At 43.5% G+C, this 23164-nt stretch overlaps 1 protein-coding gene across 7 annotated transcripts in view; it reads left to right on the top strand.

The window, feature by feature from the left end:
* The window catches only part of LOC137352260 (endothelin-converting enzyme 1-like), a 433046-nt gene that overhangs the window by 391293 nt on the left and 18589 nt on the right, over positions 1 to 23164 (top strand). For all 7 annotated transcript variants that reach the window (XM_068017542.1, XM_068017543.1, XM_068017541.1 and 4 more), the window contains 3 exons: positions 5537 to 5640; positions 6972 to 7082; positions 10337 to 10404. In XM_068017542.1, the coding sequence (XP_067873643.1) occupies positions 5537 to 5640; positions 6972 to 7082; positions 10337 to 10404 (283 nt within the window). The remainder of the gene's footprint in view (positions 1 to 5536; positions 5641 to 6971; positions 7083 to 10336; positions 10405 to 23164) is intronic.

The raw sequence follows: 23164 nt of genomic DNA, 5'->3' as shown, positions 1-23164 counted from the left end.
CTGGACACCCATAAAACCTGGCACTGTGACCAATACCTGAATCAACAGCAGGTGGGGCTACAGGATCCCTAAAGGCCAGCCAAAGACATTTCATACAGTAATAGAATGATACAGCATAAAAGAAGGCCATTCATCCCACTGTGCCTGTGCTGGCTCATTGACAGTCCTATTTGCTGCTGTTGCGGTCACGTGAGGAGTGGTCGAAGGGCTTCCCACTTTTCCCTCCTTGTTTGACCACAACGGGTTTGATTCTTTCTTAAAGTAGATGTACTGGTCAATTCAGTAGGTGTCAATCAGACAGGTTTTCTTGAGTTTAACAAAGAAAGAGGTTAACTTTATCATACCTAAATTGAACTCATGAAAATAATAAACTACGCGCCATTTTTCACTCACACAATGCACACTAGAGGTTTACACACACACAAATAGGTTACAGGGTGGGGAAAGATAAATTGGTTGAGTTAGTCCATAGAAAAAAATGGGTTTACAGTCTGTGGGGTTTGGTGATTCGGCTGGCTTCTAGCTGAATTCGGTGGTCCTGAGGCTTTTAGTTTGAAGAGGTAGATGACTGGTTCGGTGGGTCTCTTGGAGACAGTGATGTGGATGATTTCCTCCAACGGGGTTTCTGATTGTAGCCGGAGTATGCAAAGATTGTCAGTCAACAGGCAGGATTTGAAGATTGCAAGCTGAAATAAAGAGAGAGAGAGGGCGGGACCCCCACTTGGGTCTGCATGTGTCAGAGTCCAGATGTTTCTCGTTGCTGCTGTCGAGAAACACAAGCTGGAAACCACAGATACTTGTCACATGACAGTCACTCAGTGATTCAAGCATAATAATTAGCAGTATTTCTTCTTCTTGTAAAGAAAAAGAACGAGCAGTTCCCTTAAATTTCCTGGGTCTTGGATCTTGCTGTTATGAGCAGACATTTCGTCTCCCTCCTCACGACTTGCAGTGTAGGATACAGTGTGGCAAATTAGGTGGTCATCTTAAGCTGCTGGCAAAGTCATCTTTTATCTGTTCTTTTTAAAATTTCTTTTAAAAATCTATAAATTCAGATCTCCAGTCAGTGGATTAAAGAAAATTATCATTCAACAAAACAAGTTGGCGTGACACTGCTCTTTTCCCATAGCCATGCAGATTTTCTTTTTCAAATGTTTATCCAGTTCCCTTTTGAAAGTTATTGTTGAATCTGCTTCCACCACCCTTTCAGGTAGCACATTCCAGATCAACATAGCTCGCTACGTAAAGACATTCCTTCTCACTTCACCATTTTGCTTATTACCTTACATCTGTGTCCTCTGGTTACTGACTCTCCTGCCACTGAAAACAGTTTTTCTTCATTTACTCTACCAAAACCCTTCATGATTTTGGACACCGTTATCAAATTCCCTCTGCTCTAAGGAAAACAACCCGAGTTTCTCCAGTCTCTCCACATAACTGAAGTCCATTATCCAAGATATCATTCGAGTACATCTCTTCTGCACCCTCTCCAGGACCTTGACATCCTTCCTAAAGTGAGGTGCATAGATTTGAACACAATACTTCAGCTGCAGCCTAACCGGTGTTTCACAGAAGTTTAACAGAACTTCCTTGCTTTTGTATTCTAATCCTCCATTTATAAAGTCGAGTCCTGTATGCTTTTTTTAACAGCCTTTTCAACTGCCTTCAAAGATGGGTTATATTCATGAGGCATTGGCTCCAGTACTGAGGGAAAAGGGTGCTGTACCATTGGACAGTCTTCAACTGAACCACGTGGGGCTGTAGAGAGGGTTTTAAACTAAATAATTGGGGGGGGGGGGGAATTTAGAAAGTTAACAATAAATGACAAGGCAATAGCGCAGGGTAGCGATATGGGTAATGATAACCAGAGTGTGACAGCAAGGAACAGAGTGTACAAACGTAAGAGTGCACCAGCAAATAAGGTCAGATAGGGAAAAATGGTAAAAAGACAGAATTAAAGGCTCTTCATCTGAATGCACGCAGCATTCGTAACCAGATGGATGAATTTGATAGTATAATTAGAAATATTTGGGTGTGATATGATAGCCATAACAGAGGCATGGTTGCAAGGTGACCAAGGCTGGGAACTAAATATTCATGGGTATTTGACATTTCAGAAGGATAGGAAGAAAGGAAAGGAGATGGGGTAGTTCTGTTAATAAAGGGTGAGAAATGATCTTGGCTCAGAAGATCAAAATGTAGAATCAGTTTGGGTGGAGATGAGAAATAGCAAAGGAGAGAAGTCACTGGTGGGAGTAGTTTATAGACCCCTTAACAGTAGCTACAGTGTAGGACAGAGTATAAACCAAGAAATAATGGGGGCTTGTAGGAAAGGTACTGCAATAATCGTGGGCAATTTTAATCTTCATAGAGATTGGACTAATCTAATTGGCAAAAGTAGTCTGGAGGATGAGTTCATAAAGTGTATTAGGGACAGTTTCTTAGAACAATATGTTCTGGAACCAACGTGGGAGAAGGCGGTAATATGTAATCAGACAGGATTAATAAATCACCTCATAGTAAAGGCTCCTCTAGGCAAGAGTGATCATAACATGATAGAATTTCACATTCTGTTTGAGGGTGAGAAGTTCTGGTCTGAAACTAGTGTCTTAAACTTAAATAAAGGCAATTACAAGGGTATGAAGACAGTTAGCTAAAGTGGACTGGGAAAATAGATAAAAAGGAAAGAGGACAGAAGCAGTGGCAGACATTTAAGGACATATTTCATAACTCTCAACAAAGATACATTGCAATGAGAAAGAAAGACTCTATGAGAAGGATGCACCGTCCATGGCTAACTAAGGAAGTTAAGGATGGTATAAATTGATGGAAAAGGCGTATAGTTCTGCAAAGATTAGTGGTAGGTCAGAAATTTTGGGAAATTTTAGAAACTAGCAGAGGGCAACAAAAAAATAGAGGGAGAAATTAGAGTATGAGAGTAAATGAGCAAGAAATATAAAAACAGACAGTAAAAGCTTCTACAAATATATGAAAATGAAGAGAATAAGTAAGTGTTGTAAAGTAAGTGTTGATCCCTTAGAGGATAAGACTGGGGATTTTGTAAATGGAAACAAGGAAATGGCAGAGACTTTGAACAAGTATTTTGTATCTGTCTTCACAGTAGAAGACACAAAAAGTATCCCAAGTATACCAGAAAATCAAGAGGCAAAAGATGGGAGTAATTTAAAACAATCACCATCACTAAAGAAAAAGTACTAGGAAAACTAATGGGACTAAAGGCTGACAAGTCCCCTGGATCTGATGGCCTGCATCCTAGGGTCTTAAAAGAAGTGGCTGCAGAGATAGTGGATGCATTGGTTGTAATCTTTCAAAATTCCCTAGATTCTGGAAAGGTCCCAGCGGATTGGAAAACCGCAAATGTAATGCCCCTATTCAAGAAAGGAGGGAGACAGAAAGCAAAAAACTATAGGTCAGTTAGTCTAACATCTGTCATTGGGAAAATGCTAGAAAATCATAATGCAATCAGGTAGAGTCAACATGGATTTATGAAAGGAAAATCGTGTTTGACGAATTTATTAGAGTTCTTTGAGGATGTAACAAGCAGGATGGATAAAGGGGAACTAGTAGATGTTGGTCATTGGAGTTCCAAAAAGTATTTGATAAAGTGCCACATAAAAGGTTACTACTCAAGATAAGAGCTCATGGTGTTGGGGGTAATATATTAGCATGGATAGAGGATTGGCTCACCAACAGGAAACAGAGTGTCAGGATAAATGGAGCATTTTCAGGTTGGAAAACTGTAACTAATGGAGTGCCAGAGGGATCAGTGCTGGGGCCTCAACTATTTATGATTTATATGAATGACTTGGGCGAAGGGACCAAGTGTATTGTTGCCAAATTTGCAGAAAATACAAAGATAGGTAGAAAAAAGTTGTGAGGAAGCCACAAAGTGTCTGCAAAGAGATATAGATAGGTTAAGTGAATGGGCAAACGTTTGGCAGATGGAATATAATAAAATGTGAGATTGTCCACTTTGGCTCAATGAATAGAAAGGCAAAATATTATTTATATGGAGAACGACTGCAGAATGCTACGGTACAGAGGGATCTGGGAGTCCTTGTACATGAATCACAAGAAGTTAGCATGCAGGTACAGCAAGTAATTAGGAAGACAAATGGAATGTTGGCATTTATTGCAAGGGGGATAGAGTAAAAAAAGTAGGGAAGTCTTGCTACAACTGTAGAGGGCATTGCTGAGACCGCACCTAGATTACTACGTACAATTTTGGTCTCCTTACTTAAGGAAAAATACACTTGCATTGGAACAGTTCAAAGAAGGTTCACTAGGCTGATTCCTGCGATGAAGGGGTTGTCTTATGAGAAAAGGTTGAGCAGGTTGGGCCTATATTCATTAGAGTTTGACAGGGTAGATGCCAAGAGGATGTTTCCCTTGTGAGGGAATCTAGAACGAGGGTGCACAGTTTCAAAATAAGGGGTCTCCCTTTTAAGACAGAGGTGAAGAGGAATTTCTTCTCAGAGGGTCATTAATCTTTGGAATTCTCTTCCCCAGACAGCAGTGGAGGCTGGGTCATTGAATATATTCAAGGCTGAGTTAGACAGATTTTTGATCTACAAGGGAGTCGAGAATTATGGAGGGCAGGCAGGAAAGTGGAGTTAAGGCCACAATTAGATCAGCCATCATCTTACTCCTGCACCTATTTCTTATGTTCTTATGTTTACATATACCCCCAGGTCTCTCTGTTCTTGCACTCATTTTAAAAGTGAACCATCTAGTTTGTATTGCCTCTCCTCATTCTTCTCACCAAAATTCATCACTTACACTTCACTGCGTTGATTTAATCTGTCCTCCTGAAGTCTCCTACTGTACTTTTTAATGTTTATTACATTTCTGAGTTTTGTGTCCTCTGCAAACTTTGAGTTTATGTCCTGAATATCAAAGTCCAGGTCATTAATATGTATAATTTAGTTAAGTGCATTCCCTTCACTTAAGAAGTTGAGGTGAGATCTAATTTGTGTTTAAAATGAAAAAGGATTCAGTAGGGCAGATACTATTTCTTTTGGTGGGCTAAGTACAGCACAAGGGAATACAACCTTAAAGTTAAAGCTAGGTAAATTAGGAGTGAAATCAGGAAGCACTTTTTCGCACAAAGATATTGGAAATCTGGGACACTCACCCCAAAAGGCTGTATGTAGATGCTGGGGGTTAATTGGAGCTTTCGCGACTGAGATCGATAGACTTCTACTGAATAAGGGTATCAAAGGAGTTGAGGTAAAGATCAGATTGAAAGACAGAGCAGGCTCGAGGGCTGAATGGTCTACTCCTGTTCCAGTGTCATTTTTAGACTCCTCTCATCCCAAGATTTTTATTGGGCGTCCATGAACTTTATTAGTGCAGACCATACTTCTCTGTGAGGTAACCTGTGTGTCTGTTTCTCTAGTTAGGATAAATAAGAATTTAGGTTTCTTCTAATGAAACATTGAGACTGCTGGTTATTAAATTAAATTCAATTACAAATTGAGTGCTCGATGAGTGAATGTTGTTTGTTTTCACACAGTATGAAGTGGTCCCTGATCTCTACTTCCAAAACGTGCTGCAGTTCTATAACTTCTCTGCACGGGTGACGGCAGATCAGTTACGAAAACCTCCCAACAAAGATCAGTGAGTATTTCACACCACTGAGGGTTTAGAAATGTTTTTTTTCTCCCCCCCCCCCCCCAGTATCTCACCCTCCTCTCCTGTTGACACGGGCCCAGGCTGGTGTTTGGTTCCACTGGAGCCAACTGCCTTCCTCTGCCCGTCCCGAGGGCCAGTCAGTGAGAGCTGGCACTGCTGAGTGTACGTATGCTCGCCTAGTGCCAACACACATGGACTGTCCAGAAGAAGTCGCTGGTTAGCAATCCGGGTTAGGGCAATTGGTGGGGGTTTGCAGGGCAATACATGGGTTCAGGAAACCTCCCCAGGTACAGACTTTGTACAGCTGAGGAGAGGTAGAGTTAAAGCCTCCAGAGTGTAATGAAGATCCGCATCCTGTTTATCCGTGACGTGAGGCAGGAAGGCCTGATGCCAAGTGATGGCACTCCCAGTGCTTGCTATTTGTTTTGCAACATCTATAGTAAGGACTCATTATTTGGAGAATCAAGGAAATTAGCAGGGAATTATTGTCAGCTATGGCTCAGTGCGTATCAGTCTCACCTCTGAGTCAGAGATCGTTTGTTCAAGCCCCACTCGAGACCTGAGCACAAAACCTAGGCTGACGCTCCAGTGCAGTACTGAGGGAGTGCTGAACAGTCAGAAATGCTGTCTTTCAGATAAGACGTTAAACTGCGACCCTGTCTCCCCTCTCGGGTGGCTATAAAAGATCCCACGGCACTATTTCAAAGGAGAGCAAGGGAATTCTACCCAGTGCCTTAGTCAATATTTAACCCTCAATCAACATCATAAAAACAAATGAGCTGGTCATTGTCACATTGTTGTTTGTGGGAGCTTGCTGTGCACAAATTGACTGCCGCATTCCCTACATTACAACTGTGACTACATTTCAGAAAACTACCTTGCCTTGGGCAAAATGCTGTGGGTCGTATCCACACTGGTCTGAGAAGTCTGTATTGTGGAGTTGGACCAGCGGATGCTTGGGGTATGAACTCTGCAGGATCCTGAAGGCAAGAGAAGTTCCGCAGAGTGACTTCTTGTCTAAACAGGGTTCACAGAACATGTTGACTATTGGTATTTACCCTGAGTTAGCTGCTCCCTCTAGTGGCTGAATAAAATCAATGATGACAGCAGCCGTGACCGGTAACTCTGCTGAACAGCTTTAGTTGTCACCTGTTCCACTTCTCTCTTACCCCATCCTTACTCGGCCTTTGACACTAATAATAAACTCCCAATGAAGGGGCTTTTATTTCAGGTACTGATCAATCTGGAGTGCATTTCCAACACTGATTTTGTATCTGACTTTCCATGATATTAACTGTGGCACTCTGTTCTGACAGGTGGAGTATGACCCCTCCTGCTGTCAATGCTTACTACTCCCCTACAAAGAATGAGATTGTGTTCCCTGCTGGCATTCTGCAGGCTCCATTCTACGCCAGGGATTACCCAAAGTAAGTCTGAGGTGTAAAATCAGGTTGGTTATGGTGAGGAGCAGGCTCACCCATGCAACACTCGCCCGCTCACCAAGTTACATAGGGAGATATTAGAACAGATTACCAAAAGCTTGATCAAAGAGGTAGGTTTTAAGGAGTGTCCTAAAGGAAGAATGAGAGGTGGAGGGATTTAGGGAGAGAATTCCAGAGTTTAGGGCCCAGGCAGCTGAAGGCACAGTTGCTAATAGTGGAGCGATTAAAATCAGGGATGCTCAAGAGGCCACCATTGGGTGAGCACAGATATCTCAGAGGGTTTTAGGGCCGGAGGAGATCACAGGGATAGGGAGGGGTGAGGCCATAGAGAGATGTGTAAACGAGGATGAGAATTTTTAGACCAAAATTTTCAGACCTATAGTAAGAGCAGCTTAAAATACGAGGTAAGGTTTGAAGATTTGGGCCTGTCCTTCTTTGAGGTGACCAAGTAGACGTTTTCCGAGTTTTGAAGGGAGACCAATTCGGGCAAGTTGTTCAAGCTGATGAAGTGTTGGAAAGCGAAGGCCTGTGATTTAAAATTCAGGAATAAATAGGAAATTTGGGTAGATGTACTACTGACAAAGAATAGTAGAAAAATACCAGCGCCTGTCACTGAGGTAAATAATGTAAACAGGTTCAAGAGACACATTTTTGGAAAGAGGAGATCGAAGGATTTTGTTGGAGAATTAAGTCAAAATCTGTTAAATAGGGGGCAGCCTGTTGGACAAATTGTCCTCCCATTCCCAAAACTCCCTATTTATCTAAATGGGAAACGACATGCCATGATATCTGGGGCCAAGTCCGCCCCTCTCCCCTCTCACATTGCTGACTTTATAAGTATAGCACAGCTTCGGTGAGAGGATTACTGCAGAACTGTGCTCAAATATTGCTTCCTCATCGTTGTGATTGTGGCTTTATCATCCGGGTCTGTATGGGTCTATTCTTTAACAACATTTAGATTCAAACCGTCTAGGGATGGCCAATCAGGTACAGAACAATGTTGCCGCTAAGCTGCATGAGTGCGCGGCCCGTGCAGCAGCCTGGAAAGTACCGTGCAGGCTTTGTTCCGTGATAAATACTGCACATGTGCAGCCAAGCAAAAAAGATTAAAAAGACCATGCGCTGCAAAAACTGGCTGCGCACAAGAAGTAAATTTTAAAGGGAACATTGGTGTGGAAGGATTTAGAGAGGCTGGGAAGTCAGGCTGAGAATTAGGATTCAGTGTTGATGAGTACAAAGTGATGAGAACAGGGAAAGGAAACAAACATTGCAATTAAAGACGAAATGGGAAGTGATTACTAGGGTGATACCAGAACTGAGAGCTTATAACTCTCAGCAAAGACTAAGCAGGTTGGGGCTCTTTTCTCTAGAAACAAGAAGGCTAAGTGGGTGATCTGAGAGTGGTCTTTAAAATTATGAAGGGGTCTGATTGGGTATATGTAGTGATGACGTATGTCGGGGATACCAGAAGTAGAGACCATGATTCCAATAAGAAACTTCTTTATCCATAGAGTGAATAGAATGTGAAACTTGCTACCATATGGAGTGATTGATAGATACTTTAAAGGGAAGCTAGATAAGTACATGAAGGGAATAGAAGGATATGTTGATAGGGTGAAGTAGGGTGAGAGGAAGCTCGTGTGCAGCATAAACATCAACATAAACCCATTAGGCCACATGGCCTGTTTCTCTGCTGTAGACTGCATGCAATCCAATATAAATTTTGTTAGTCTGAAGGTCACAGGAGAAGGATTTGGGGGTATTGGTGAACGGTGTGTGGCTGCAATAAAAAGAAACTAGGATCTCCGGTTGTATTGTGCGCGGAGTAGAATCACAGGATATGTTACAGAGCCTCTGTAGGCCACTGGTGCATCCCCTCTGGAATACCATGTACAGGGAGGACTGTATGGTTCTGGGGAAGAGGGAGTCCCTGGCTAGAGAGCAAAGTCACTGAACCAAGACTGACATCATCAGTTTTATGGGCTGGGCTCCACTGAATGGTTGTTAAAGGGAATGGTTAACCAGTGTGCAGCTTTTACAGTTTCAAACTACAGGTAAACCTTTTTTTCCCCAAGTCTTGTGATAAGTGACAGGTTACGATGAAGAATTCAAATTGAATGGATATGCTGTCTAAAAGCGGAGAGATTTTAGACGGGCTGTTATGTAAAAAGTGCATTAGATGGATTCATCAAACCTGGGAGTCCATCCCTTTAATGTGAGAATGCAAAGTGGGGCTGTGTTGTAATTGGCACATTTACTCCAAAGCTTGCTATAAATGTGGAGCATTTATGTGAAACTAATTAAATCAGAGTCACAGGAAGCAAAGCAGATGACAGCAAGAACTCTGCTAATAAATGCTTGATGTAAATTCCAGAGAGGACTGAAAGTACATAGGTTTGGAATTTAAATAAAGAAACCTCTCTGGACATCAACTGGGGCCTTCATTAATGTTTCCCTTCCTAATCAGGAAGATGTCCAGGGACATAACTGTACCCAGAGACCTCATGAAAAAACACACAGGATGTCAGCCAAAACTCATTGAAAATAGGAGCAGGACTCAGAAGCTCGAGTGTACCCAGTTTGCATGAGGTCTGAGACGGGGGTTTGTGGGGCTCATGGGACAGGCAAAGTCCTCCCGAACCCAATGATACTTTGCTGTTAATGTCGTGAAGGAGGCACAGTGCGTGCTGTTTCCCTGCACCTGATCATAGAATCAGAGAAGTTTTCAACACTGAAGGAGGCCATTCATCCTTTCGTGTCTGTTCCGGCTGTAAAAGAGCTGTCCAGCCTAATCGCACTTTACAACTCTGGGTCTGCAGCTTTGTCAGTCACGACACTTCAAGTGCATATCCAAGTAATGTGCTGCTCCCCTGCCTGCTGGCTTGTGTGTCCTAGTTGACATCTAGAAATCCTGCTTCCCTTTCTGGTGTTTCCTTTAACTCATTCCTGGGCCTCAGAACTGTGAAATTCCTTCCCTCAACCCCCCTTCGATCCTCCCTTCCTCTTACAACCTGCAGGTTTTTAAAACCAGAAGTTGGTGCAAACACAGTTAAATGATCCCATCCTCTTTTTGCCACATTTCTCATTGGATGGTGCCCTGCACTTTGGGCCTTGACTGCACACTAGTATAAAAATGTGAACAGCGCCATTTACAAACAGCTCATGGGCAGGGGATGGTTTTGTCAGTGACACCAGATGATGAGTCCAGCATCTAACAAGAATTATTTCTCTATTAATAGGGCTTTAAATTTTGGAGGAATTGGAGTGGTTATGGGCCATGAGTTAACGCACGCGTTTGATGATCAAGGTATGGAGGCTATAACTTTAGCTTAACGTTGTGTTGGGATCTCTCCCAGTTAGTGTGTTTGGAGGGACAGAGGCCAACTCCTGTTCATTACAGTATGTCTGTCATGTTCTTGTGCACTGGAGATTCCGGAGTGCCACCTGACCTCCCAGGCTCAAATTGTCTCAATTCATTATGCCGGGACCAAAACGGTTAATGAGGATTGTTTACAGACAGGACTTTTATTTCCTCCAGAATAGAAGATTTGATATTTTTATTTTTTTTTAAATGTTATTGTAGATTAAAGGGTGTTTAAAATGATTGGAAGGTTTGATAGAGTCAATCGAGAGAAACAATTTCCTGTGGTTGAGGGAGTCCAAAACAAGGGAGCATAACCTTACAATTGGAGCTAGGCTGTTCATGAGATGATGGTAGAAGCATTTCCTCACACAAAGGGTCATGGAAATCGGGAGCACGTCCCCCACAAACCCCCCCCCCCTCCCCATAGATTTTTATTGGGTAAGGGTATTAGGGGTTAAGGAATCAAGGTGGGTAAATAGAGTTCCAATACAAATCAGAAATCATCTAATTGAATGGCGGAACAGGCTCAAGGGGCTGAATGCTCTCCTCCTGTTCCTTCATGATTTTATGTTAAGCGCCAGCCAAGCTTTGGATGCTCCCACTACACCACATCCTCAAAATATACCATCTTGAGTTTAATTGATGGATCGGGACCAGTGTGACACTGAGCCATGCAAAGCAGGAAGGTCACATGTTTGGTCCTTGGTAGCTGATTTCAGCCAGGGCACTGCTTACAATGCAGGGGCTCCTGCTGGTGAATGCATGTCTCTGCACATTGGGTGAGAACGGGAAGAGGTTTGTATTGCATGTGAGAGAGAAGTTGTTTCTGGTAGACACCTACACAGCAATGATTGTGGTGCGTCAGAGAGAAAGTAAACTGTGAAGAGAGTTCATTGTCAGTGCTTCCTTTACAATTGCTTTCTCTTATCAGATACTGATCGAAATCATCAGCTAAGTCTGGCAGGAAATGATCCAGCTTCAATGTCATGGGCCCCATAGTTGAATAACTGGCCAATGCACAAAGTCAAAGTCCTTGTGTGAATACTAGAGACTTGGGTGAGGGACCAGAGGCTGAAAATTTACCCCAGCTCTATTATTGATCAGCTTCAAATAAAATAAAGCGTCAAGAAACTGGGGGTGGGCCCGGCTCAAAATCGCAGTTTTATAGCGTGTGAAAGAGGGAACTTGCATTTATATTGTGCCTTTCATCAACTTGGGACATTGTGCTTTACAACCATTGAAGTGCTTTTGAAGTATAGTCACTATAATAATGTGGAAACGTGGATATTTGTGCACAAGATCCCATAAACAATGTGATAATGTCCAGATAATCTGTTTTTGTGATGTTGGTTGAGGAATATTGAGCAAGACACCGGGGAGAACTCCCTTGCTCCTCTTTGAAAATAGTGCCTTGGGATCTTTTATGTCCATCTGAGAGAGCAGATGGAGCCTTGATTTAATGCCTCACCCGGAAAGAGAGCACTTCCGATAGAGCAGCACTCCCTCAATACTGCATTGGAGTGTCAGCTTTGGGAATCAGATTATGTGCTCAAATCAGGTCTGCTGTAGATTCGTTCTTGGGTTCAGTGGCATCAGTTGCTCCTGTAGGTGTTCTGTATGGCTCCCTTTTATGGGAGCTGACTCTCATCTTCACATCTACTTGTACAGTGATGGGACCCTGGGGACCAGAACTGAATACCCATGTCTCTTGAACATGTTTGTCTTCAACATCTTGGGCAATAGATGAAGTGGTTTTTAGAATGAATTGTTGAGATGCTTCATTCCACAATAAAATGAACAGGGAGGGCAGTAGTTTAAAGAAGATTTGGTTAATTCAATCAATGCAACTTATATTTGCATAATGATGTAAAAATACTGAATGCGCTTCTCAACTTCTTGCTTCAACACACTAACTGCTGTGCATCCTGGCCGTCAGCTCAGGCGGTCCCCTGTAAAATCCTCTCTCAGCACATCACTATTTGATGGACATTTTGGTATTAGTGTTTCACTCTCATGTCAGCTTTTCAATGAAACTGCTCAATCCCGAGGACCTGCATCCACCAACCCAATTTGGGAGGGTCCCCTGTTGAGTTTAAATGAGTGTGGTTTTCACAACAGTAATTAAGAAATGGTTGTTGGAATATCAAATTATCCTCCATTGTCTTCAGGGCCCTGGTTCAGACACCTTGTCTGAATCAACAACAGCAACTACATATATTTATATAGCGCCTCTAATGTGACAAAACATCCAAAGACACTTCACAGGAGCATTAAAAAACAAAATATGACACCGAGCCACATAAGGAGATATTGGGTCAGATGACCAAAATCTTGGTCAAAGAGGTAGGTTTTAAGGAGTGTCTTGAAAGAGAAAAGCAAGGTAGGGAGGCAGAGGAGTGTAGAGAGGGTATTCCAAAGCTTGGGGCTGAGGCAACTGAAAGCGTAACCACCAATGGTGGCGTGATTAAAATCAGGGATGCACAGGAGGCCAGAATTAGAGGAGTGCAGCTATCTTGGAGGGTTTGGGGCTGGAGGAGATTACAGAGATGAGGAGGGGCGAGGCCATGGAGGAATTTGAAAACATGGATAAGAATTATAAAATCAAGATATCACTTGACTGGGAGCCAGTGTAGATCAGTGAGCACAGGAGTGATAGGTGAACAGGACTTGATGCGAGTTAAAACATGGGCAGCAGAGTTTTGGATGACCTCAAGTTTCGGAGAGTAGAATGTGGGATACCAGCCTGGAGTGCATTGGAATGGTCAAGTCCAAAAGTAACGAAGGCATGAATGAGGATTTCAGCAGCAGATGAGCTGAAGTCGGGTGATGTTACGGAGGTGGAAGTAGGCGACCTTAGTGATGGCGAAAATATGAGGTTGGAAGCTCATTTCAGGGTCAAGTGTGACACCAAGGTTGCGAATAGACTGGCTTAATCTCAGACTGTTGCCAGGGAGAGGGATGGAGTCAGTAGCTAGGGAACAGGATGCCAGCCTGGTTGTCTGCTCAATTTTACCCCTTTAAAGCAAGCTTTAACTAAACGTATCTAAACCTGTTCCATGGAAAAGTGGCCAAAAAAATCCAGAAACTTGATAAACCATTAAAAATTCAGTGGGGAAAATTTACTTGTATTGTGGAATGAGTAATATTTGAAAGTTTTTACTTTGATTAAAATCTTATTTTGGGCATTCGAAATTTCAGTTACTGAGAAAACTAATGGAAAAAGTACTTCGAAATTTTGTTTGAGCAATGATATTTGTTCATGCCGTGTGTTCTTTGTGTTGTCTTAAGTAACAGAATGAGTTCTGTGGATTCCAATTCCTTGATCTCAAACAGGTTTATTAACAGCTAATTGTTATATACAATACAGAGCAAACTATGTACAGAACCTTTGTCAAGGGAGTTACAGTTGCAGAATGATTATGGCTCCTAGTCACATGACTACATCCCAGTACATAGCTCATTAGCATACTTAAAAGGGACATTACTCTTGAAGCAACCATACAACAGTTCACCTTTTTAATTCATAGCTTCTTCTGACTGATCATTCAGAATTTTCGTACGCATCAGTTAATTTTTTATGGATAGTTTTCTAACCACTTTCCTTGTTTCTAATTTGCATATCTATATCCCTTCAGTTGTTATTGGTTGCTGTTTTTCTTTGAGCCAATAAAGAGCAACACAAGAAAAGTATGACAAAATGAGTTACAGAAAGTGCAAACTTTACACAAAACCTGGTATATTATGGATATAAAAGATGAGAAATGCCTGTCGCACTTTCAATGTGTTACAACCAGGTGGGAGGAGTGCACTGTCTTTTCTAGTTCCTCTTCTCGACAGGTCACAACATATATTTAAATGTTTACCCATTTACTGACAGTCAATCATAGACTCTACTCTTTATCCCAGAATAAAACACACCAACCAGGTTTCTTCAATAAAAAACAAAATTATCAGTTTATTATAAAACAAGACATAACCAATAACAAAGCAAAGCATTAACACACAGATTGAAATATGAAAGTTCCCTTTTACTTTTGCCCCTCCCGCACACGCGCACACACACACACACACACACATATACCGGTTAACTAGAAAAAAAAGAGATTTTCTTTTTAGAGTTCTGTTACCAAAAAAAAAACTTTGGTCAAATACTTGCTAATTCTTGAAGAAGAAAGAGAAGATATGGAAAGATGTCAGTTGTCTCTTTTTTGATTTGGTGTCCCAATTATGTGTCTGTCACTGGGATATTTTTTCTGGAGCAATTCGGTTAGGCAGCGTCGAGGATATATCTGGCAGGTTTTTCTATCATCTCAGGAGAAATGTGGCAACCGGGAATTCAGGCTGGTCTTTCAGGAGGAATGCATCAGCAATTTCTCTATTTCCTATACTCACCTCTAAGAGCATCTCAAAGAGATGGAAAAACGGGCAGGCTTTTCAAAAAGATGGAACGGGCTGAGCTGGGGTTTCTTTCAGATTAATTTTTAAAACTCCAACTGCCTGTCCAAAGTGCAACCAAAACAATATCTCAAGACCCCTATAAATCTTGACCTGTCACTTCTCTGTAAACATCTCCCTTAGGCAAAAAACCCCGACTGGGTATTTATCTGAAGACAGGTGACTTCCAGTACTTGCTGTTTGCAAACAAAACCTCTCAGTTCTTTCAATGACCCCAGTGAAAAAAAATCCATGGAATCATTTTCAGTTTTCACAAATAAAACACAAGTCCTCAAATATTTAACAAAAAATGGAAGTACTTTCATAACTGTCACACTTCAATGCACAAATTCATGTCACATGTTTTGTAAAAAATGAAATTAAGGGAAGGAAGATGATAACTTCCTATTTAAATCACTAGAAAATACCTGTCAATGTACCAAGAATCACACCTAACAAAATGGTATTAATAATAGAGTCTAACCATTAATGGACCTCAGGATCTGCTTAGTGCAATTAATCTGTAGTTAACCTGAAGGAGATAACTATCTTGTAACCATCTTGTAGCATTAGTTAAACACATGCTTCACATTAGTACAGACATGCCAATCCCACCATCCCATAAATCAAGAGAAAAACTCTTGAATTTAAGAGATGTGGTATAATAATCATGAGCTGCAATTTTTCCAAATATAAACTAATATAGATTGACAGTTTATAAACCTCATTAATTTTTTTTATTCGTTCATGGATGTGGGTGTCGCTGGCTAGGCCAGCATTTATTCCCCATCCCTAATTGCCCTTGAACTGAGTGGCCATTTCAGAGGGCACTTAGGAGTCAACCACATTGCTGTGAGTCTAGCATCACATGTAGGCCAGACCAGGTGAAGATGACAGATTTCCTTCCCTAAAGGACATTAGTGAACCAGATAGGTTTTTGCAGCAATCGACAAAGGTTTCATGGTCACCATTAGACTAGCTTTTTAATTCCAAATTGTTTTATTAATTGAAATCAAATTTCACCATCTGTCGTGGTGGGCTTTGAACCCATGTCCCCAGAGCATTAGCCTGGGTCTCTGGTTACGAGTCCAGTGACACTACCACTACGCCACCTCCTCCCCCAATTGGCTTATTTATCTCAAGCAGGTCAGAGCTCTTTACAAAAACCAGAACAGGACCAACATCCTTGCTGGGAAGTTTGCTGATGCTGTGGGGGGGTGGGGGGGTTTAAACTAATTTGGCAGGGGGATGGGATACAGGGTGGAGGTACAGTGATGCATAGTCAAATATAGGAGAGAAACTGAGTCAGTTTGGAAGGCAGAGCAAATATAAATCTGTTAAAGCACAAGCGAATAATGCAAGGCTAGATTGCATCTATTTTAACGCAAGGAGTCTTACTAGTAAGGCAGATGAATTGAGGGCATTGATTAACACATGGGAATATGATATTATTGCTATCACAGAGACATGGTTGAGGGAAGGGCAGGACTGGCAGCTCAATATTCCAGGGTATAGAATCTTCAGGCGTGACGGGGAGGGTGTAGAAGAGGAGATGGCATTGCACTGTTGATCAAGGAGTCAATTACTGCAGTAAGGAGGGATGATATCTTAGAAGGTTCCTCAAATGAGGCCATATGGGTAGAACTTAAAAACAAAAAGGGGACAATCACTTGGATGGGTATGTACTACAGGCCTCCAAACAGTCAGGGAGAGATAGAGGAGCAGATATGTCAGCAAATCACAGAGAGGTGTAAAAATAATAGGGTAATAATAGTAGGGGATTTCAACTTCCCCAATATCAACTGGGATAGTCTTCATACAAAAGGCTTAAAGGGGGTGAAATTCTTTAAGTGCGTACAGGGAGAGCTTTTTGAGCCAGCACGTAGAATGTCCTACAAGAGAAGGGGCAGTACTGGACCTAGTCCTAGGGAATGAAGCTGGACAAGTGGTAGAAGTGTCAGTGGGGCAGCATTTCAGGGACAGTGACCATAACTCTAAGATTTAAGGTAGTTATGGAAAAGGACAAAGAGGGACTGGAAATAAAAGTACTGAACTGGGGAAAGGCTGATTTCAATATGATAAAACAGGATTTGGCCAAAGTGGACTGGGAGCAGCTACTTGTCGGAAAGTCTACATCAGACCAGTGGGAGTCATTCAAAAAGGAAATAGTGAGAGTTCAGAGCCAACATGTTCCCGTAAAGGTGAAGGGTAAGACCAACAAGTCCAGGGAACCCTGGATGTCAAGGGATATAGAGGATTGGATCAGGAAAAAAAAGGAGGCTTATGGCAGGTCCAGAGCGCTGAAAACAGCGGAGGCCCCAGAGGAGTATAGAAAATGTAGGGGGGATACTAAAAAAGGTAATTAGGAGAGCGAAGAGGGGACATGAAAAAACACTGATGGGCAAGATAAAGGAAAATCCCAAGGCATTTTATAAGTATGTTAAAGGCAAGAGAATAACCAGGGAAAGAGTAGGGCCCTTTAGGGACCAAAGTGGCTATCTGTGTGTGGAGCCGGAGGACGTAGGTGAGGGTTTAAATGATTACTTTTCATCTGTGTTTACTATGGAGAAGGACGATGTAGGTGTAGAGATCAGGGAGAGGGATTGTGATATACTTGAACAAATTAGCATTGAAAGGGAGGACGCATTAGCTGTTTTAGTTGGCTTAAAAGTGGATAAATCCCCAGGCCCAAATGAGATGTATCCCAGGCTGTTATGTGAGGCAAGAGAGGAGATCGGACACAAATTTTCAAATCCACTCTGGCCACAGGAGAGGTACCAGAGGACTGGAGGACAGCGAATGTGGTACCGTTATTCAAGAAGGGTAGCAGGGATAAACCAGGTAATTACAGGCCAGTGAGTCTAACATCAGTGGTAGGGAAACTATTGGAAGAAATTCTGAGGGACAGGATTAATCTCCACTTGGAGAGGCAGGAATTAATCAGAGATAGTCAGCATGGCTTTGTCAGGGGAGATCGTGTCTAACAAACTTGATTGAATTTTTCAAGGAGGTGACTAGATGTGTAGATAAGGGTAACATGGACTTCAGTAAGGCTTTTGATAAGGTCCCGCATGGGAGATTGGTTAAGAAGGTAAGAGCCCATGAGATGCAGGGCAATTTGGCAAATTGGATCCAAAATTGGCTTAGTGGCAGGAGGCAGAGGGTGATGGTCAATGGTTGTTTTTGCGAGTGGAAGCCTGTGACCAGTGGTGTACCGCAGGGGATTGGTGCTGGGAGACTTGCTGTTTGTAGTGCACATTAATGATTTAGACATGAATATAGGAGGTAAGATCAGTACATTCGCAGATGACACAAAAATTGGTGGTGTCGTTAATACTGAGGAGGAAAGCCTCAGATTACAGGACAATATAGATGGGCTGGTAAGATGGGCAGAGCAGTGGCAAATGGAATTTAATCCTGAGAAGTGTGAGGTGATGCATTTTGGGAGGACTAACAAGGCAAGGGAATATACAATGGATGGTAGGACCCTAGGAAGTAGAGAGGGTCAGAGGGACCTTGGTGTACTTGTCCATAGATCACTGAAGGCAACAGCACAGTTGATAAGGTGGTTAGGAAGGCATATGGGATACTTGCCTTTATTAGCCAAGGCATAGAATATAAGAGCAGGGAGGTTATGATGGAGCTGTATAAAACGCTAGTTAGGCCACAATTGGAGTACTGTGTACAGTTCTGGTCACCACACGATAGGAAGGATGTGATTGCACTGGAGAGGGTGCAGAGGTGATTCACCAGGATGTTGCCTGGGCTGGAGCATTTCAGCTATGAAGAGAGACTGAATAGGCTCGGGTTGTTTTTCTTGGAGCGGAGCAGAGCAGGCTGAGTGGGGTATATGATTGAGGTATACAAAATTATGAGGGGCATTGATAGATTAGATAGGAAAAACCTTTTCCCTTAGCGGAGGGGTCAATAACCCGGGGGCATAGATTTAAGGTAAGGGGCAGGAGGTTTAGAGGGGATTTGAGGAAAAACCTTTTCACCCAGCGGGTGGTTGGAATCTGGAACACACTGCCTGAAGGGATAGTAGAGGCAGGAACCCTCAACATTTAAGAAGTATTTAGATGAGCACTTGAAATGCCATAGCATACAAGACTACGGGCCAAGTGGTGGAAAATGGGATTGGAATGAACAGGTGCTTGATGGCTGGCACAGACGATGGGCCGAAGGGCCTGTTTCTGTGCTGTATAACTCTATGACTCTATGGACTGCATCTGAAAATGCTTCACAAGATACTTTTAAAAATCCTACCAGCAAGTTGCTTAGAGGGGGGTGGGGGAGATATTCTATTTTGATTGGCAGTTCTGTCGCCAAAAACTTTTCAAAATTAGGAAGAGTGATTACTTGCAAAGCTCATCAGTCCTTCTGCGCGTGCACACCTGATCAGTCGTGCTCACACATGCTCTTAGACTCTAAAGAGCTGACTGCAGAAGAAACCAGAAGTGGGACCTGACAAAGTATATTGCTTTGTTGAGCCTGGAACCTCAAGCTGCCTTGCTGCATCCCTTCTCTGTGCTGAGCAACCGAGCTATGATCAGCTAACTCAGCACAGAGCTTGGAACATGTTTGGGCCGTGTGCTTCTTAACAGCTAGGTTGCTCAGTACAACCCCACTCTACATTTATCCACTAAACATTGGGTAACCTGCAGCTGAAATGAACATGGGGGGTGGGGCTGGGGTGGTGTTGTGACCCATCCTTCAAAGCAGTAAACGTGGCAACAGGAATCCATCCAAAGTAGCGCCCAATTTTGAGAATGCCTTGATCTTTATAATCCAATGTTTCCAAGATCTGATCTACATTACAAAACCTTTGCAACATTCACACCAAAGCTTTTGTCGGAATAGAACACCCTGCTGAAATTCTTTATTCATGATTTTTCACTGTGCCAAACCTGAATGGGTAGCCTATCTTTGAAAGATAGACTTGCATTTTTCCCTACAAACGGGTGCGCAGGCGCAGAAGGACTGTTTAAAAATTCCAAGTTTTCAGCGAGTAAAGCTGAATTTGACTAAGAAATCGTGTGATCGAGAGATTTGCCATGTCTGTTAGTAGCAGCGTGATGTAACATTTCTGTTCTTATGAAATATATCCAGCAATTTACAATCTGCTAGTTTCAAATAAACAGGTTAAAACAGCCCAGTTAAAGGGGAGGCGGTGGCGTACTGGTATTGTCACTGGACTAGTAACCCAGAGACCCAGGGTATTGCTCTGGGGACATGGATTCAAATCCCACCACAGCAGAAGGTGGAATTTGAATTCAATTAATAAATCTGGAATTAAAAGCGAGTCGAATGATGGCCATGAAACCGCTGTCGATTGTTGTAAAAATCCATCTGGTCCATTAATGTCCTTTAGGGAAGGAAATCTGCTGTCCTTACCTGGTCTGGCCTACATGTGACTCCAGACCCAGAGCAATGTGGTTGACTCTTACATGCCCTCTGAAATGGCCTAGCAAGCCACTCAGTTGTATCTAACCGCTACAAAGTCGATAAAAAGGAATAAAACTGGACGGACCACCCGGCATCGACCTAGGCACCGGAAATGACAACGGCAAACCCAGCCCTGTCGACCCTGCAAAGTCCTCCTTACTAACATCTGGGGGCTTGTGCCAAAGTTGGGAGAGTTGTCCCACAGACTAGTCAAGCAACAACCTGACATAGTCATACTCACAGAATCATACCTTACAGACAATGTCCCAGACACTGCCATCACCATCCCTGGGTATGTCCTGTCCCACCGGCAGGACAGACCCAGCAGAGGTGGCGGCACAGTGGTATACAGTAGGGAGGGAGTTGCCCCGGGAGTCCTCAACATCGACTCTGGACCCCATGAAGTCTCATAGCATCAAATCAAACATGGGCAAGGAAACCTCCTGCTGATTACCACCTGCCGCCCTCCCTCAGCTGATGAGTCAGTACTCCTCCATGTTGAACAGCACTTGGAGGAAGCACTGAGGGTGGCGAGGGCACAAAATGTACTTTGGGTGGGGGACTTCAATGTCCATCACCAAGAGTGTCTTTGTAGCACCACTACTGACCGAGCTGGCCGACTCCTAAAGGACATATCTGCTAGACTGGGTATGCGGCAGGTGGTGACGGAACCAACAAGAGGGGAAAACATACTTGACCTCGTCCTCATCAGTCTGCCTGCTGCAGATGCATCTGTCCATGACAGTATTGGTAGGAGTGACCACCACTCAGTCCTTGTGGAGACGAAGTCCCGCCTTCACATTGAGGATACCGTCCATCGTGTTGTGTGGCACTGCCACCGTGCTAAATGGGATAGATTTCAAACAGATCTAGCAATGCAAAACTGGGCATCCATGAGGCGCTGTGGGCCATCAGCAGCAGCAGAATTGTACTCAACCACAATCTGTAACCTCATGGCCCGGCATATCCCCCACTCTACCATTACCATCAAGCCAGGAGACCAACCCTGGTTCAATGAAGACTGCAGGAGGGCATGCCAGGAGCAGCACCAGGCATACCTCAAAATGAGGTGTCAACCTGGTGAAGCTACAGCACAGGACTATCTGCGTGCCAAACTGCGTAAGCAGCATGTGATAGAGCTAAGCGATCCCATAACCAACGGATCAGATCTAAGCTCTGCAGTCCTGCCACATCCAGCCGTGAATGGTGGTGGACAATTAAACAACTAACTGGAGGAGGTGGCTCCACAAATATCCCCATCCTCAATGATGGGGGAGCCCAGCACATCAGTGCGAAAGATAAGGCTGAAGCATTTGCAACAGTCTTCAGCCAGAAGTGCCGAGTTGATGATCCATCTCGGCCTCCTCCTGAAGTCCCCAGCATCACAGATGCCAGACTTCAGCCAATTCAATTCACTCTGCGTGTTATCAAGAAATGACTGAAGGCACTGGATACTGCAAAAGCTATGGGCCCTGACAATATTCTGGCAATAGTACTGAAGAACTGTGCTCCAGAACTTGCCGCGCCCCTAGCCAAGCTGTTCCAGTACAGCTACAGCACTGGCATCTACCCTGCAATGTGGAAAATTGCCCAGGTATGTCCTGTACACAAAAAGCAGGACAAGTCCAACCCGGCCAATTACCACCCCATCAGCCTACTCTCAATCATCAGCAAAGTGATGGAAGGTGTCATCAACAGTGCCATCAAGTGGCACTTGCTTAGCAATCACCTGCTCAGTGATGCTCAATTTGGGCTCCGCCAGGGCCACTCAGCTCCTGACCTCATTACAGCCTTGGTTCAAACATGGACAAAAGAGCTGAACTCAAGACTGCCCTTGACATCAAGGCAGCATTTGACTGAGTATGACATCAAGGAGCCCTAGCAAAACTGAGGTCAATGGGAATCAGGGGGAAAACCCTCCGCTGTATGGAGTCATACCTAGCGCAAAGGAAGACGGTTGTGGTTGTTGGAGGTCAATCATCTGAGCTCCAGGACATCACTGCAGGAGTTCCTCAGGGTAGTGTCCTAGGCCCAGCCATCTTCAGCTGCTCACAATGACCTTCCTTCAATCATAAGGTCAGAAGTGGGGATGTTCGCTGATGATTGCACAATGTTCAGCACCCTTCATGACTCCTCAGATACTGAAGCAGTCCGTGTAGAAATGCAACAAGACCTGGACAATATCCAGGCTTGGGCTGATCAGTGGCAAGTAACATTCGCGCCACACAAGTGCCAGGCAATGACCATCTCCAACAAGAGAGAATCTAACCATCACCCCTTGACATTCAACGGCATTACCATTGCTGAATCTCCCACTATCAACATCCTAGGGATTACCATTGACCAGCAACTGAACTGGAGTAGCCATATAAATACCGTGGCTACAAGAGCAGGTCAGAGGCTAGGAATCCTGAGGCGAGTAGCTCACCTCCTGACTCCCCAACACCTGTCCACCATCTAGAAGGCACAAGTCAGGAGTGTGATAGAATACTCTCCACTTGCCTGGATGGGTGCAGCTCCAACAACATTCAAGAAGCTCGATACCGTTCAGGACAAAGCAGCCCGCTTGATTGGCACCCCGTCTACAAACATTCACTCCCTCCACCACCGACGCACAGTGGCAGCAGTGTGTACCATCTACAAGATGCACTGCAGCAATGCACCAAGGCTGCTTAGACAGCACCTTCCAAACCCGCAACCTCTACCAACTAGGAGGACAAGGGCAGCAAATGCATGGGAACACCACAACCTGCAAGTTCTCCTCCAAGTCACACACCATCCTGGCTTGGAACTATATCGTCGTTCATTCACTGTCGCCGGGTCA

This window comes from Heterodontus francisci, chromosome 37, assembly GCF_036365525.1.
Source record: "Heterodontus francisci isolate sHetFra1 chromosome 37, sHetFra1.hap1, whole genome shotgun sequence".
NCBI lineage: Eukaryota > Metazoa > Chordata > Chondrichthyes > Heterodontiformes > Heterodontidae > Heterodontus > Heterodontus francisci.
The sequence above is the reverse complement of the archived record's forward strand: the minus strand, read 5'-3'. Positions and strand labels throughout refer to the sequence as shown.